Genomic DNA, 15,463 nt, shown 5'->3' on the forward strand with positions numbered 1-15,463 from the left:
ACTGATGTGGAAGTGGAGCGAAAGCACGCGCACAAGAAACGCAAGCTGGCCGACGGACGAGAGAAAACCATGGTGAGTCTCAGAGGTCAAAGTTTATTGGTCATTATTACACGGCTCTGTGGAATACTTGATTCTGATTGGCCAATCACGCCATCCAGCGGTATATTATTCCCCGATAACAACCACTGAGATCAGAAACACAGGCTCATCCGGGTCACTGAAGACAGCAGCGCTACACACTCACTAGGAACGGGTTTTCTTCGTGGAAGTTTTGCATTTAGTGAGCTGATAAAATATTAAAACTCAGTCAGATCAATATTTTGTGTACAGTTATTTATTATGCCATCCAGTTTCGTGGACTCGCTCTCTCTTGTTTCACACAAACACTGCTGCCATTTTGTGACGATTGTTTTGTACACTGTTGGATTATAAAATACAAACAGGTACGGTTTTAAAACAGTCAATCTGAAATCAATATCTCTTATCTCCATAATTACTTGTTGAAATGCTGTGTAATAAGTGTTATGACTGTATACCATATCTCTTAAATGTCCGTCTAGTATGAACTTGCCGCTGAAACTGCTCTCTCTGCGAAGCTTTGTGTTTAAAGATCTAATAAAATATTTAAACTCAGATTAATATTTCGTGTCTAATTATTTACTTGTGTGGCAAGTAGCCGTGTAATAAGCGGGATAATGTACATCCAGCCAGTTGTTATCTCAGAATAAACCCCCTTCAGGTGTGTGTGTGTGTGTGTGTGTGATCTCAGAATAAACCCCTTCAGGTGAGTGTGTGTGTGTGTGTGTGTGTGTGTGTGTGTGTGTGTGTGTGTGTGTGTGTGTGTGTGTGTGTGTGTGTGTGTGTGTGTGTGTGTGTGTGTGTGTGTGTGTGTGTGTGTGTGTGTGTGTGTGTGTGTGTGTGTGTGTGTGTGTGTGTGTGTGTGTGTGTGTGTGTGATCTCAGAATAAACCCCTTCAGGCTGATTAAGACCTGATCCTGATCACCCTGCCGGGTTTATTCTGAGATAACATCCGGCTGGATGTACATTATCCCTTACTTATTGTTAAGGTCAGTTCTGTGTGAAAGTATGTGGTGTACATCAGTTCTGACTGTGTGTGTGTGTGTGTGTAGAGCTCTGATGATGAGGACGTGTTGGCCAAAGGCAGAGGGCGGCACATCGTGGTGAATAACACAGAGATGTCGAGCTGGGCCGAGACCTTGGAGCACTTCCGTACAGCCAGAGAAAGCTGGGATCTGCTGCACTCACACCAGAGCCTGGAGACAGGTATATCTGTCTGTCTGTCTGTCTGTCTGTCTGTCTGTCTGTCTGTCTGTCCGTCCAAATATCCAGAGTTCATTTTTAAAGGGATAGTTCACCCAAACATGAAAATTAGCCCATGATTTACTCACCCTCAACTCATCCTAGGAGCCATTCACTGCCATTATAAAGCTTGGAAGAGTCAGGACGTTGTTTAATATAACTCTGATTGTATTCGTCTGAGAGAAGAATGTCATACACACCTAGGATGAGTTCAGGGTGAGTAAACATGAGCTAATTTTCATTTTTGGGTGAACTATCCCTTTAATCAGCAAGACAAATATAAAATTGTGCCTTACTAGGGCTGTCAAAATGGATGAAAAGCTAAATTCGAATTTCTTTCTTAAATATTAGCAACATTTGAATTATACTCTATTTCTAAAGGCAATATTTAATGTTAGAGGGAAAAGTACTGTATTGTCTCCTATGCCCACTAGAGGACACAAGCGAGTGACATAAGCAGATATAAACCAAATAAATCAAAGCATCTTTTATTGAAATGAAATTACATTAAATTTTTAAAGTGCATTAACTTTTCAAACAGTTGTTCTTAAATTAAATAGAATTTCGTTAATGTGCATGCAAGGATAATGAGGTTACAATAGTGCATGAAACTGTGTCTGTGTATCAGTAACCTGAGAAAACACACTTCAAAAATCTAATTTTTATATGACAGCCGTAGTCCTGACTCACACTGGTAACTTTATCAGCTGCTAATATATTCCATGGGTCATAATTAGTTTTATACCATAAATGAGGACTTGTTGTGTCATTGGTTAATTCCAGAGTTCGCTAAGATCTGCTCAGCGTGGAAGACTGAGATGTGGTTGTGGTTTCGGATCTTTCTCACAGATATGCTCATTTATCAGGTATGATTTGTTGTTTGATGCTTGATTTATTGATAATATAGATCATATCTTAAGTCATATATTCATGTTAACTCTTTATATACCTGTTTCTAGTTAAATATTTTCAACCGCTAGATCTTGCTCTCGTGTGGAGAAAACGCTGCTCACAAACTTATGTTAGTTCAAAGCAAATTAGTTAATTCGGTCAAACTGATTCACAAATCAATCTAAATGAATCTGAATATTATTTTATTCCTGCTTTAGATTAATTAACAACAATATTTGTAATAGTTTAATTTTAGTTAACGATAATAACCCATAGGAATACACATTTTAAGGTAATTTCTGTGGCAAAAATTGTGTTAAAGTTATTCTTTATTGGTTTGTGTGTGTGTGTGTTCAGGGTCAGTACCGGAAGTCTCTGTCCAGTCTAGCTCTGATGTCATCACTGCAGAACCAGCAGAACCAGAACCAGAACTCCCTCTCGACCTCCTCAAGCCTGGAGACGCACAGAGCGATTATACAGCAGGCCTCCTGTCACTACGCCCTGGGAGAGTACAGGGTAACACACACACACACACACACACACACACACTCTCTCACAAACTCTCTCTCTCTCTCTGACACACACATACACACACACACACACACATGTACTCAGACTCAGACACACAGACGCACACTCACACACACTCAAACACACTCACACACACTCATCAGCCCGCCTGTTCTCAGTGTGTCTCGTCTCCTTCCCGCTGTGATTGGTCAGATGGCGTGTGAGAAGCTTCTAGAAGTGGTCGCTGGTCTGACGCCCCAGAATCAGGACGCAGTGAAGAGCATCGAGGAGCAGCGCAAACCCCGGAGCAAAACCAGGAAAGGTGTGTGTGTGTGTGTGTGTGTGTGTGTGTGTGTGTGTGTGTGAGAGAGAGTGTGAGTGTCTCTGCGACGACAGACCTTCATACAGCATTTACTGTATATGTAAAACTCAAGCCTGTAGCAGCGAAACTTCTGCGCACAGTTCAGCACTCACTCCGGCAGCACATGTATTATTTTAAAGGGGTGGTGTAATGCCCTTTTCACAAGATGTAAAATAAGTCTCTGATGTCCCCAGAGTGTGTGTGTGAAGTTTTAGCTCTAAATACCCCACAGATATTTTTATATAGATGTTAAAATTGTCACTTTTTGAGGGTGAGCAAAAACACACCGTTTTGTGTCTGTTCCTTTAAATGCAAATGAGCTGCTGCTCCCGGCACAGAGGGTGGAGCTTCAAGAGCTCCTGTGTGTGTGTGTGTGTGTGTGTGTGTGTGTGTGTGTGTGTGTGTGTGTGTGTGTGTGTGTGTGTGTGTGTGTGTGTGTGTGTGTGTGTGTGTGTGTGTGTGTGTGTGTGTGTGTGTGTTAGCATCTTCGATTACCTCACACAGCCACACACTGAACATTTCAACAACTTTTAGCCTTTTATGTTCAAACCGAAGTCAGAATGATGGAGAGACTCGAGAAGAAGTGACAACATGTAGAAGCAACAGGACATTTCTGAATGGTTAGCTGATGAATTTATGAAGCTTATGTGTAGTTATCTTCTAGTCATTGATAAATCACGTTCCCGGGGGCGGGGTTTATGTAAATTTTAGGGTTGGTGATGTCACTAACCCGGGAGGAATGTGGTGTAGTCTCTACCAGCCGTTTGTTGTAGTCCTTAAAAAGCGATTTCTGTAAAAGCAAATATCTCCCTTTGCTTTGAACTTTGAGCGTTGTAACTTTGCAGATGTTGTTTATGATCAAACAGCAACATTACACACTAACTAAAGTTAGAAAAGTCAAATCATAATCAACCACCCCTTTAATTAAACCGACTTTGTGGTATCGATGGTGTTTCGATATATCATGCGGCTCTAACAATGCTAAGTGTGCATCAAGTCATGTCATCTAATTAATATTCATGAGGCAAGTTTTTACAGTAATAGGATCTCTCTCTGTCTCTCTCTCTCTCTCCCTCCCTCTCCCTCCCTCTCCCTCCCTCTCTCTCTCTCTCTCTCTCCCTCTCCCTCCCTCTCTCTCTCTCTCTCTCTCTCTCTCTCTCTCTCTCTCTCTCTCTCTCTCTCCCTCTCCCTCCCTCTTTCTCTCTCTCTCTCTCTCTCTCTCTCTCTCTCCTCTGTCGACAGGTAATGATCTGAGGCTCGTCCCCTGCACCAGTAAATCCATCCTTCCCTTCTGTCTTCAGCTGATGCTGGCGTGTTTCAAGGTACCAGATCTGCATATCTCAACATTTCAACTCAAGACTCTGTTCATAATGCGTTTTGATTCAAGATTCAAGATTCAAACAGCTTTATTGGCATGGTGAAAGAAATCTTTATAGTGGCAAAGCATTAATAACACTATACAATAAAAAAAATATATACATATATATTAATAATACAATAATAATAATAATGAAGAAAAAAAAATTAATTTAGCATGAAAATGAACATAGCAATAAAAATGTTTAATCTTCTAATATTCTCTAGTATATCTTCTAATATATATATATATATATATATATATATATATATATATATATATGTGTGTGTGTGTGTCTCTAGGCATATAGTGAGTGTGTTATTAGCACACGATAATAATTGTGTTACGTTTTGTCTCTCTCTAAGCTGAGGGCTTTCACAGACAACAGAGATGACCTCGCTCTTGGTCATGTGATCGTTCTCCTGCAACACGATTGGCCACAGGGTGAGAACCTCTTCCTGAAGGCGGTGGATAAGATCTGTCAGCAGGGCAGTTTCCAATACGAGAACTTCTTCAACTATGTCACCAGTATCCTTCACGCTTAATCTTCCTAAGGCTTGTATTGCGCGCACAGATTTTATATTCTCATATTAAAGACTACTGAAAATGAACATTGTAAATTTTCATGAGAATGTTTGTCCTTGACCAGCTTTCTCCACTAGATATTGACATGTTAGAGGAGTTTGCTTACCTCCGTACAACAGAAGGTGGGCGTGTCCAGCTGGAGCTGCTGCCCAATCAGGGGATGCTTATCAAGTAAGTCCCGCCCACATCACACACACACATCAGCCGTTAGACCCGGAAATGATGACAGGGATCATCTGAGGTCTCTCCCTCCTTTCTGCTTCCTCTCTCCTTTTGTTTTGGACATAATGAATCGGCTGCGGTTACGATGAACAGCCATTAGCGAGTTTTCCTTACCCTGCTTTCTGATTGGCTCATTAGAAGTGTTTATGTTCTCCAGATGCTTTTTCTTTTTTTTTTAAGGCATTTATGATCAGTTTTATGGGCTGTGTCTGAGCTGAGGTCTGTTTAGGGTCGGGAATCGAGAGCATAGTTTAAAAAAATGAATCAAACAAAACGACTTATATAAATCATAAAGTATTACTTTCATCATGTCCAATTTGAAATGAAGCAAAAGCGAATCTCTTATTATTATTTTATTGCCATTAAGATACTATTATCATTTTTATTAATAATTTGAATTGGGTTAAATTTTATAATTTTCATTTTATTTTATTTTAGCCATTTTATTTTATTTTTGTTGTTTAATTTTTATTCGTTATCTCTAAATTTGTATACATTTTTTAATTATTAATAGTTTTAGCTAAAAAAATCAAATGTTTAAGGTTTTTTATGTTTTATTATTATTTTAAATACAGTAAATAATTAGAAACGAAAAATTGGGGGATAATGTATCACTCTTCATATAATGGCTTTTCACCACATAAATAGTGAAATATTGATTTGAGAAGAAACCGTTTTAAAATCGTATACACTAATCAAATCTCAACTTCTCGAATCAATATTTCATTACTGATCATGTCATTATTTATGTGGTGAAAAGCCAATTATACGAAAAGCGATTGAGATTGTCGTTCTGGCAACAAGACGATAACAATAGTCGATAACTGAGGCTGCGTTTAATTAAACGAGAGAGAGAGAGAGAGTGTGTTTATCTGCGGTGTATAGAAGCCATTATACAGCATTGCTGTTTGACATCATTATCGGCCAATAACTGGCCTCGGAATGTTGCCACTGACCAATCAGAACCAAGCATCTCAGAGAGGCGTGTCGCATCTCCTGACGAGGCGTTTGTTCCGCTGTGGGAGTGTGTGTGAGCTGTGGTAGAGCTGGCGGTGCGTTTGAGGTCAGCCCCGTCACTCGAGGTGCTGATGAAATGGTGTTTGCTGTCCGTAGGAACCCCAGCCCCGCCCTGGGGGTGGAGTTAAACACCCTGATGCTTCCAGGGGCTCAGAAGGCTGACAGGTACCCCGCCCCTTCATCGAAACCCCGCCCCCTTCATCGAAACCCCGCCCCCAAACTCCTCCCAGCCTGCTCATGCGTTTACATTCTCCTCCTTTTCACTGGATTTTCATTCTGTTCTCAAGCATTTTCATTTTGCAAGATTGTTCCTGTTCTCATACGGCTCCTTTTCTTTGTGTTTTACTCAAATGGCTGTGAAGTCTTTGAAGAACGTTCTTTTGTTTGTTTGACGACATTGTGTTTGTTGTTTTCATTGAATATCAGCATTTTACATTTTATGAGTGAATCTCACAGGAAATGTCAAGAAACGTCCGGGTCATATTTCACCAGGAGGATCAAAAGAAATGTATAATGCATAATGAAAAACAACCCATTTGCATTATTTTCCTGACTGAATGTGGAAAAAGTCTGATTCTCATTATTGAAATGCTAAATATATTTTTATATATATTGTAAACGTGTAGCTGCACGATTCTGGATAAATTGAGAGCACGATTCTCCCACGATTCTAAACAACTAAACAAAATAAAAATCTAAAATGTCTGATTAATCTAAATAAATTATTTTTAAAAATCTGTTTGAAGGAATGATTCAATGACTCACTCAAATATTTCACTTGTTTCAGTACTGGACGAATCCGTGTTTTTGAACGAATCTCTTGAGTGAATGATTCAACAACTCACTCAAATATTTCACTTGTTTCATTACTGGACGAATCCTTGTTTTTGAACGAATCTCTCGAGTGAATGATTCAACAACTCACTCAAATATTTCACTTGTTTCAGTACTGGACGAATCTGTGTTTTTGAACGAATCTCTTGAGTGAATGATTCAATGACTCACTAATAAATACTTCACTTGTTTCATTACTGGACGAATCTGTGTTTTTGAACGAATCTCTTGAGTGAATGATTCAATGACTCACTCAAATACTTCACTTGTTTCAATACTGGACGAATCTGTGTTTTTGAACGAATCTCTTGAGTGAATGATTCAATGACTCACTAATAAATACTTCACTTGTTTCAATACTGGACGAATCCATGTTTTTGAGCAAATCTCTTGAGTGAATGATTCAATGACTCACTAATAAATACTTCACTTGTTTCAGTACTGGACGAATCCATGTTTTTGAGCAAATCTCTTGAGTGAATGATTCAATGACTCACTAATAAATACTTCACTTGTTTCAGTACTGGACGAATCCATGTTTTTGAGCAAATCTCTTGAGTGAATGATTCAATGACTCACTAATAAATACTTCACTTGTTTCAATACTGGATGAATCCATGTTTTTGAGCGAATCTCTTGAGTGAATCATTCAATGACTCACTCAAATATTTCACTTGTTTCAGTACTGGACGAATCCGTGTTTTTGAACGAATCTCTTGAGTGAATGATTCAATGACTCACTCAAATATTTCACTTTTTTCAGTACTGGACGAATCTGCGTTTTTGAACAAATCTCTTGAGTGAATGATTCAATGACTCACTCATAAATACTCCACTTGTTTCATTACTGGACGAATCTGCGTTTTTGAACGAATCTCTTGAGTGAATGATTCAATGACTCACTCAAATACTTCACTTGTTTCAGTACTGGACGAATCCGCGTTTTTAAACGAATCTCTTGAGTGAATGATTCAATGACTCACTCATAAATACTTCACTTGTTTCAGTACTGGACGAATCCGCATTTTTGAGCGAATCTCTTGAGTGAATGATTCAATGACTCACTCAAATACTTCACTTGTTTCAGTACTGGCTGAATCAGCGTTTTTGAACGAATCTCTTGAGTGAATGATTCAATGACTCACTCAAATATTTCACTTGTTTCAGTACTGGACGAATCTGTGTTTTTGAACGAATCTCTTGAGTGAATGATTCAATGACTCACTAATAAATACTTCACTTGTTTCAGTACTGGCTGAATCAGCGTTTTTAACAAATCTCCTGAGTGAATGATTCAATGAACAATACATTTTTAACAGTCACTTGTCGCCACCTACTGGTGTAACGATGCAATCAATACAATTGTTATTTGACCTCTATATTTAGCCTTTATTTGATGTGGAATATGATCCAGACTTTCTTTGTGAGGTTCACCCTTATATGTATTTTCTGCCACAGTATTTGTGTGTGTGTGTGTCCAGTGTTTTGTTGGACGAGCTGTGCACAGCTCTTATCGCTCTGAATGTGGAGAAACTGCTGTTTTGTTTGTTTAATTTCAGTTCTTTCTGTACTTTGAGACCCATATCAGCTCTGTGTGTCTTCACACGCCATGTGTCTGTTTTCATAGACATCACACCGTAACTCGAGGAATCACCAAAGGCGTGAAAGAGGATTTTCGGCTGGCGATGGAGCGTCAGGTGTCGCGGTGTGGAGAAAACCTGTTCACGGTGCTTCATCGCTTCTGCATTAATGAAAAGATCATCCTCATCCAGTCATTACCCTGAGCGACTCGTGTTTCAGTCGGAGCTATCAGTACTTATAAAGTAAGAGGACATGATAACAGACATGGTTTTTTAAACATCAACCTCTAGACATGTTTAAAGTCACATCCAGCTGAACTCATTGTTTTATTTGAGGTATTAATTAACAAACGGTAAAAAAAGATTCAGCATTTCCATATTTTTTGTCTGTAAATGGAGATTGCACTGTTAAATTTATGTTTTTTTACATTGCATTGTTGTACAATACTTCATGAACTTGACTGTGTTTTGTGTGATATAATGTTTGCTGGCAGTTTATAATAAATAAAACAGTGTTTCTCTAGTTGTATACTGAGATTTTTCATTAATGCTCTGCTCCAGTCAATCATTTTATCCGTTAAAACTCATCTTTGATCTCCAAAATTACATATTTAAATGTTTTTTCCTTGAAAAAAAATTCTCCATGCCTTAAAATATCTTGAATGTAATTCGACACCCTTGCCTCATTTAGTATGCGCGGCTCTATGAATATGCAAATGAGCCCCGCCTCCACTCACTCACTCAGCTCAGAGATCCACTGGTTGACGATCACACGTTGATCTGATTGGTTACAAGGTAGTTTGTGACGTCAGAAACACCAGCGATTTCAAAGCGTGTTTTTGAGACTGTCTTTGGTTCACTGCAGTTTTAAGGAGGAAATACTCAGCAATGCTGTCGACTTATGAACTTACACATGGTTTAAGCAGATTAAAAACACCACATAGACACATAAACAACATTAAAAGCTGGATTTACACCACAGGGGGACTTTAACCAATTAATTTGCATGACTTCTCCAGTTGTTTGTGATTCACTGCAAAACGATTAAAGATAAAGATTTGTAAAAAATATTTTGTATTCTCAAATTCCACCTGATAAAATATTTTAGAGCTTGGCATGATCAGGAAAATGTATATTCATATAAAAAAATGGCCATTCATTTTTAAGATTTTATTAATGCACATGACTTTTCTAGTACAGGTGCTGGTCATATAATTAGAATATCATCAAAAAGTTGATTTATTTCAGTAATTCCTTTAAAAAAGTGAAACTTGTATATTATATAGACTAATTACATGCAAAGTGAGATATTTCAAGCCTTTATTTGTTATAATTTTGATGATTATGGCTTACAGCTTATGAAACCCACGAAATCAAAATCTCAGAAAATTAGAATATTACATGAAATCACACAGTAATTACACAGTGATACCATGGTCATTGAAGCAGGTTTTGGTTATTTTGGCAGTGTGGGCCGGTGCAAATCCTGCTGGAAAATGAAGTCAGCATCTCCATAAAGCTTGTCTGCTGAAGGAAGCATGAAGTGCTCTGGAAATGTCCTGGTAGACGGCTGCGTTGAGTGGACAGCACAGTGGACCAACACCAGCCGATGACATGGCTCCCCAAACCAACACAGACTGTGGAAACTTCACACTGGACTTCAAGCATCTTGGATTGTGTGCCTCTCCATTCTTCCTCCAGACTCTGGGACCTTCAGAGTCAACGCAGCCGTCTACCAGGACATTTCCAGAGCACTTCATGCTTCCTTCATTCTCCAGCAGGATTTGCACCGGCCCACACTGCCAAAATAACCAAAACCTGCTTCAATGACCATGGTATCACTGTGTAATTACTGTGTGATTTCATGCAATATTCTAATTTTCTGAGATTTTGATTTTGTGGGTTTCATAAGCTGTAAGCCATAATCATCAAAATTATAACAAATAAAGGCTTGAGATATCTCACTTTGCATGTAATGAGTCTATATAATATACAAGTTTCACTTTTTTAACGGAATTACTGAAATAAATCAACTTTTTGATGATATTCTAATTATATGACCAGCACCTGTATGTAATGACTATACAGAGTTACAGACTAAATTAAATGATTAAATTGCATAAAAATTGCATAAATACATATGCTATATAAATAAATTTAGCTTTTCATTTTACATGAAAAAGGACATGAAATATGCCTTAAAATCATGAAATATGAAGTACACCTTGATGCAGATGGTCTAAAACTAATCAATATATCACAAATGAATTAAATGCATAGTGAAATGTGGTAATAAATAAACATATTCCTAAATTTTTGCATGAAATGTAACATAAAAAGTGACCAGAAATATGACATTATATATGACCTTGAAATGAAAATAGAAACAACAACATGAAATTTGCGTTGAAATTAGTATTTTTACGTTCACATATCAAAGTCTAGAGGACAAGGTCTAAATAATTGCTTTGTTTTTGAGTATAGAAATTGAGCTGAATTATTACGTGTTGCAAGCGTTATTAATGTTAAATATTTATTGCAACATTCCATGGCTTATTTAATAATTCTATTATATATTTATTTAGTTTGTTAAACTCCTCCATATACCAGGTCTAGAAGTCACGCTTTAAAATTAGGTGACCTGTTGTATCCAGGTTGATGGGTGAATTAAAGTTAGAAATAGAGTAAAACCAAAAATTATTCAAAAACCAGATTTCATTTTTGATATTTATTTACTGCTATAGTTCATTTATGTAAGTGAGGAGAGCAAAATAAAGTAGACCGTGACACATTATACCCAGAAACTCTTCATACAGTGACAACCAGTAACATGTATACAAATTTGGGTCCAAAAATGATTCGGACACTTTGTCCTGATCATGTTTTGCTGAAGTGTTTTTTCTTTAATTGCTAATGCTCTTTTTACACACAGACTGAACAAAATGAAGCATTGCTTGGTGATTGGTTGAGCTAAACTGGTATTATCTAATAGTGTAGTTAAATTTAACAGCTGACAGATATTCAACATAATTCATGTGTGTGACAGTCTAACAGAAGGACGGACAAAACCAGTCAAATATCAGTTGAGTTCTGCTCATATTTCATCACCATTTTCTAAACTATAGCGAATAAACTGATAAAGTGAGAAATGTTGAAGGTTTGACTGTATCTTGATTTTAGACTTGTTTTGTTGAGCGGACCCCTGGTTGAGAAACACTGCTCTAAATGAATATCCGCTTGACAATCTCCATGAAACACATTAGTTAAATCACTCTTCGCCTCTCTCTGACTGAACGGGAAGGTCGGCCTGCAGAGACGCTCTAAGATTTGCCCAGAACAGCTTCTGCTTGGCTCCCTCTTGTGGCCACTCGAGATACGTGCGTCTGGACATCATGGCCTTGAGCTGGTAATACTTTGAGGGAATGAGATACGACGGCAGAGGTTCGAGCAGAATGAGGATGATGCTGTCCATCCCTCGCATTAGCCGTTGGTGATTGGCGAAGTAAAGCTCGTAGTGGCACCATTCGCTCTGGACGAAGTGCGACGAGAGAACGAACACGCACTTTCTGCTCTGCTCGATGCATCGGAGGATGTTCTGAACGATCGTCTTCCCCGGGATGAAGTCCCGCTCGTGGTGACACACTCGCAACCCACAATCATCTTCGAGTTTGGGCAGAAATTGAGCTTTGACCCAGTCGGCGTTCCTTTGGCTGTACGATACGAATGCGTGAAAGTGCAACCCCTTCATATCCTCCGCCTTCTTTTTGGAGGTTATTGCGTGTTTCTTGGCGCTTGTCCATTTCCAAATCATCTTGAGGTACCAGGGCACGTCCAGGCGGTGGCAAAGAAGGCTGACGGCAACTAGCAAAGTGATTGTCGGGATTAGAATAGTAATAGCAAGAATCAAGCCGTCGCATGCTATCTCGGGAAGGTAGAAGTCTTTTAGCGTGGTGTTGCTTCGGGATTCTGGGTAACTGCATTTATAATCTTCCGGCCAGTGGTCAAGAGTCACGCTGTTAGTTTGAGTCGCTCTGTCATTGATAAGAGCCGCAAATTCACGCAAAGCACATGTGCAGATGAAGGGGTTACGGCTCAAGTCGAGATCTTTAAGATGTTGGCAGGTCTCGAGGGCTCCCGGGAGAGGCGAATGGAGGGAGTTTGATCTTAATAGGAGCTTGTGGAGGTTTGGGAATGCTTGACATGTGGGGAGGTCGAGCAAACGGTTATATGTGAGGTCTAAAACGCTCAAGTTTTCTAACACCCGAACGTCTCCTGGGACTAAGGTCACGCGGTTATTCCGGAGGTTTAAGATCCGTATGGAATCGGGCAAACACTTGAAGATGCTCTGATCAAACCCATTGGAAGAGAAGTCCACGTGGACGACTTTGCGAGGCCAAACGCACTTGCCTTGCTCCTCGGAGTAGCTGAGCGTGTTCTGGCTGAGATCGACATACTTCAGTGAGTTCATGAGATTGATTCTCGAGGTCAGCGGTCCGAGATGTTTCAGGTTGTTGCCTCTTAAAATCAGCCTTTCCAGGTTTGTAAGTGTATCGCATTCCTTGTCCGGACTAATCGAGAAGATCTTTTCCGTAAGAGCGCAATCGGACAAGTCCAACGCCTCGATCTTGCTAGCAGTCCGAGGACAGGTCATAAAGATGATGGGCGTTTGGGTTAAACTGACGTTTCTCGCCGGCATGTTTATGAAGAAGTCGTAGAGCAATGTTTGGTCGAAGATGAACTGGGTTACAGATGCTCGGCTCGTAGAGAAGGAGTCCAACACGCGGCTTGAGGACACATGGCTGCCGCTTTCTATTTTTGTCATGGTTAGTTCAGAAAAGGAAAGACGCTGAATGACAGATGCAAATATAGTGTTTACACAGCTTGTCAGAACTTCCCATGTGGTTTCAACCTTGGAGATTTCCAGGCTAACGGTGCGTACGGTTCCTCGACGGCGGATCTCCTGGAGAACCTTCAACTCACGGTCCACCTTTGTGAATTCGACCTCTTTAAACGATGCAAAAACATCGCCAGCGATTGCGATATCAGGGTTACTGTTGGAAAGGGCGATGATGGCTTTCTCCGCATGCACATCCATTAAACTCCTCTCTTCGTACATCTGGAGTTTGTCGGTGTTAATAAAGAGCGTTTTCAAGGTAAGATTGGAAATGTGAGTGAAGTCGTCATTGCTGATTGATTTTGCACTCAGGCCGAGCCATTGCAGGCGTTTCAAGGTGGAAAATTCCTTCCCTAGTGCCATGTCGGAAAACATGTTGGATGACAAGTCTAAGAAGTGAAGATTTCCCGTGTTAAACAGGTACGGTTGATCGGAGAGATTCTGGAGTTTGTTGTGCGACAGATCCAAGATTTCCAACGCCGGTGTTGAGGTAAATGTGTCCTTGTCTATGTTTTCCAGTATATTCCAGGACAGATTGAGGAAATGGAGGCGTGGTGTTGCGCTGAAGTCTTTGCCGCTCAGCGTCCGGATGCGGTTCAGGGACAGATCCAAGTCTTCTGTAGACGGTTTCAGGTCGGGAGGAACCGAGGACAGGTTTTGAGACGAGTAATTCACTATGATCCTCTTAATGGCCAGATTGAGAGATGGCTGGAAACACGTGACATAAACGGACACCAGCAACCAGCCGGACGGCGTCATCTTTCTGACACGAGCCAATCTGAGGGAGAAAAAGATTCAACTTTCATTTCCTGTTTTAAGTCAACCGCATTTTTGACTTCCCACAGTTTTCACTTTTACTAAAGTCCCTAGCATTAGTTTGCATTGTGGTTGCATAGTGTTTTTAATTTACTGAAAAAATATGTTTTTTTTTCAATGTAAATTTAGGCTTTTCTGCACTTTCTGCATTTTATTAACTGTATATCAGTTGTATGGTTAAAGCTCCTGCTCAATTATCATGTTATTGTTTTGCTGATACTTGTATTGTTTTTCACAGATTAAGCTGATTTTTGTTCAGTAAATGAGATGTCATCTGAACTAAACAAATACTTCTGTTGGCATCAGATAGATAGATAGATAGATAGATAGATAGATAGATAGATAGATAGATAGATAGATAGATAGATAGATAGATAGACAGACAGACAGACAGTTTGATAGATAGATAGATAGATAGATAGATAGATAGATAGATAGATAGATAGATAGATAGATAGATAGATAGATAGATAGATAGATAGATAGATAGATAGATAGATAGACAGATAGACAGATATTTCTCTTACCCGTCCGCTGTGGAGGATAGCTTCACTTGGCTGATCACCGTTCACTGTCTTATGAAACTGTTGATCATATTTAAATGATGTTGCTGAACTTCTGCTTTTCCTGCTGTTTCACTTCTCTAAACGTCACATTTACTGACAGTCACAGTTATTCACTCTGAGAGATGGAGCTTCATATGGAAGTGATCATTTGAATTTGTAGGCAAGCGTCTTAAAGTTTCTCCATCACAGAGAGCGTTCATGTCACAGTGAGTTTGTTCGAGTGCATGTTGTGTTGCATGAAGTCTCTGACCCGTCTGGCTCACGTTCACATATATGAATATGAGTAAATCAAAACAGCCTACTGAACCTACAAGTCTTTTTCCCGCCCATGGTTGTGCAACTACTGTTTGTTAGACTTGTTTTTGAGAAATTTGCAGTACCATATTTTACCAGCAGAGGATTTGTTTGATTCCTCAGCTGATTTAAAGGGATAGTTCGCCCAAAAATGAAAATTCTGTCATTTACTCGCCCTCAAGTTCTTCTAAACCTGTATGAATTTCTGTCTTTCTT

At 39.4% G+C, this 15,463-nt stretch overlaps 2 protein-coding genes across 3 annotated transcripts in view; one reads left to right on the forward strand and one right to left on the reverse strand.

Annotated features, from left to right (window-relative positions):
- Positions 1 to 9,223, forward strand: part of ints10 (integrator complex subunit 10) — a 15,527-nt gene extending 6,304 nt beyond the window's left edge. Inside the window, exons 9-18 of one of the 2 annotated variants that reach the window (XM_079891876.1) lie at positions 1 to 72; positions 1,131 to 1,284; positions 2,104 to 2,186; positions 2,569 to 2,727; positions 2,935 to 3,043; positions 4,325 to 4,404; positions 4,805 to 4,967; positions 5,102 to 5,195; positions 6,360 to 6,428; positions 8,725 to 9,207. The exon at positions 1 to 72 is cut by the window's left edge and continues 59 nt beyond it. In XM_079891876.1, coding sequence (XP_079748002.1) covers positions 1 to 72; positions 1,131 to 1,284; positions 2,104 to 2,186; positions 2,569 to 2,727; positions 2,935 to 3,043; positions 4,325 to 4,404; positions 4,805 to 4,967; positions 5,102 to 5,195; positions 6,360 to 6,428; positions 8,725 to 8,881 — 1,140 coding nt within the window. In that variant the 3' untranslated portion in view covers positions 8,882 to 9,207. Of the gene's footprint in view, positions 73 to 1,130; positions 1,285 to 2,103; positions 2,187 to 2,568; positions 2,728 to 2,934; positions 3,044 to 4,324; positions 4,405 to 4,804; positions 4,968 to 5,101; positions 5,196 to 6,359; positions 6,429 to 8,724 lie in introns of both variants that reach the window. The other variant, XM_079891877.1, reaches the window with a different exon arrangement.
- A 618-nt stretch (positions 9,224 to 9,841) lies between these two features.
- tlr1 (toll-like receptor 1) lies at positions 9,842 to 15,055 on the reverse strand. The gene is made up of 3 exons (XM_079891878.1): positions 14,915 to 15,055; positions 10,745 to 14,349; positions 9,842 to 9,868 (listed from the first exon to the last, which is right to left on the reverse strand). Exon 2 carries the CDS (start codon positions 14,328 to 14,330, stop codon positions 11,946 to 11,948), a length of 2,385 nt encoding a protein of 794 aa, XP_079748004.1. The 5' UTR covers positions 14,331 to 14,349; positions 14,915 to 15,055; the 3' UTR covers positions 9,842 to 9,868; positions 10,745 to 11,945.
- Between the last annotated feature and the right edge of the window lie 408 nt (positions 15,056 to 15,463).

The sequence above is a fragment of the Squalius cephalus genome (genome assembly GCF_949319135.1).
Source record: "Squalius cephalus genome assembly, chromosome: 14".
Taxonomy (NCBI): Eukaryota; Metazoa; Chordata; class Actinopteri; order Cypriniformes; family Leuciscidae; genus Squalius; species Squalius cephalus.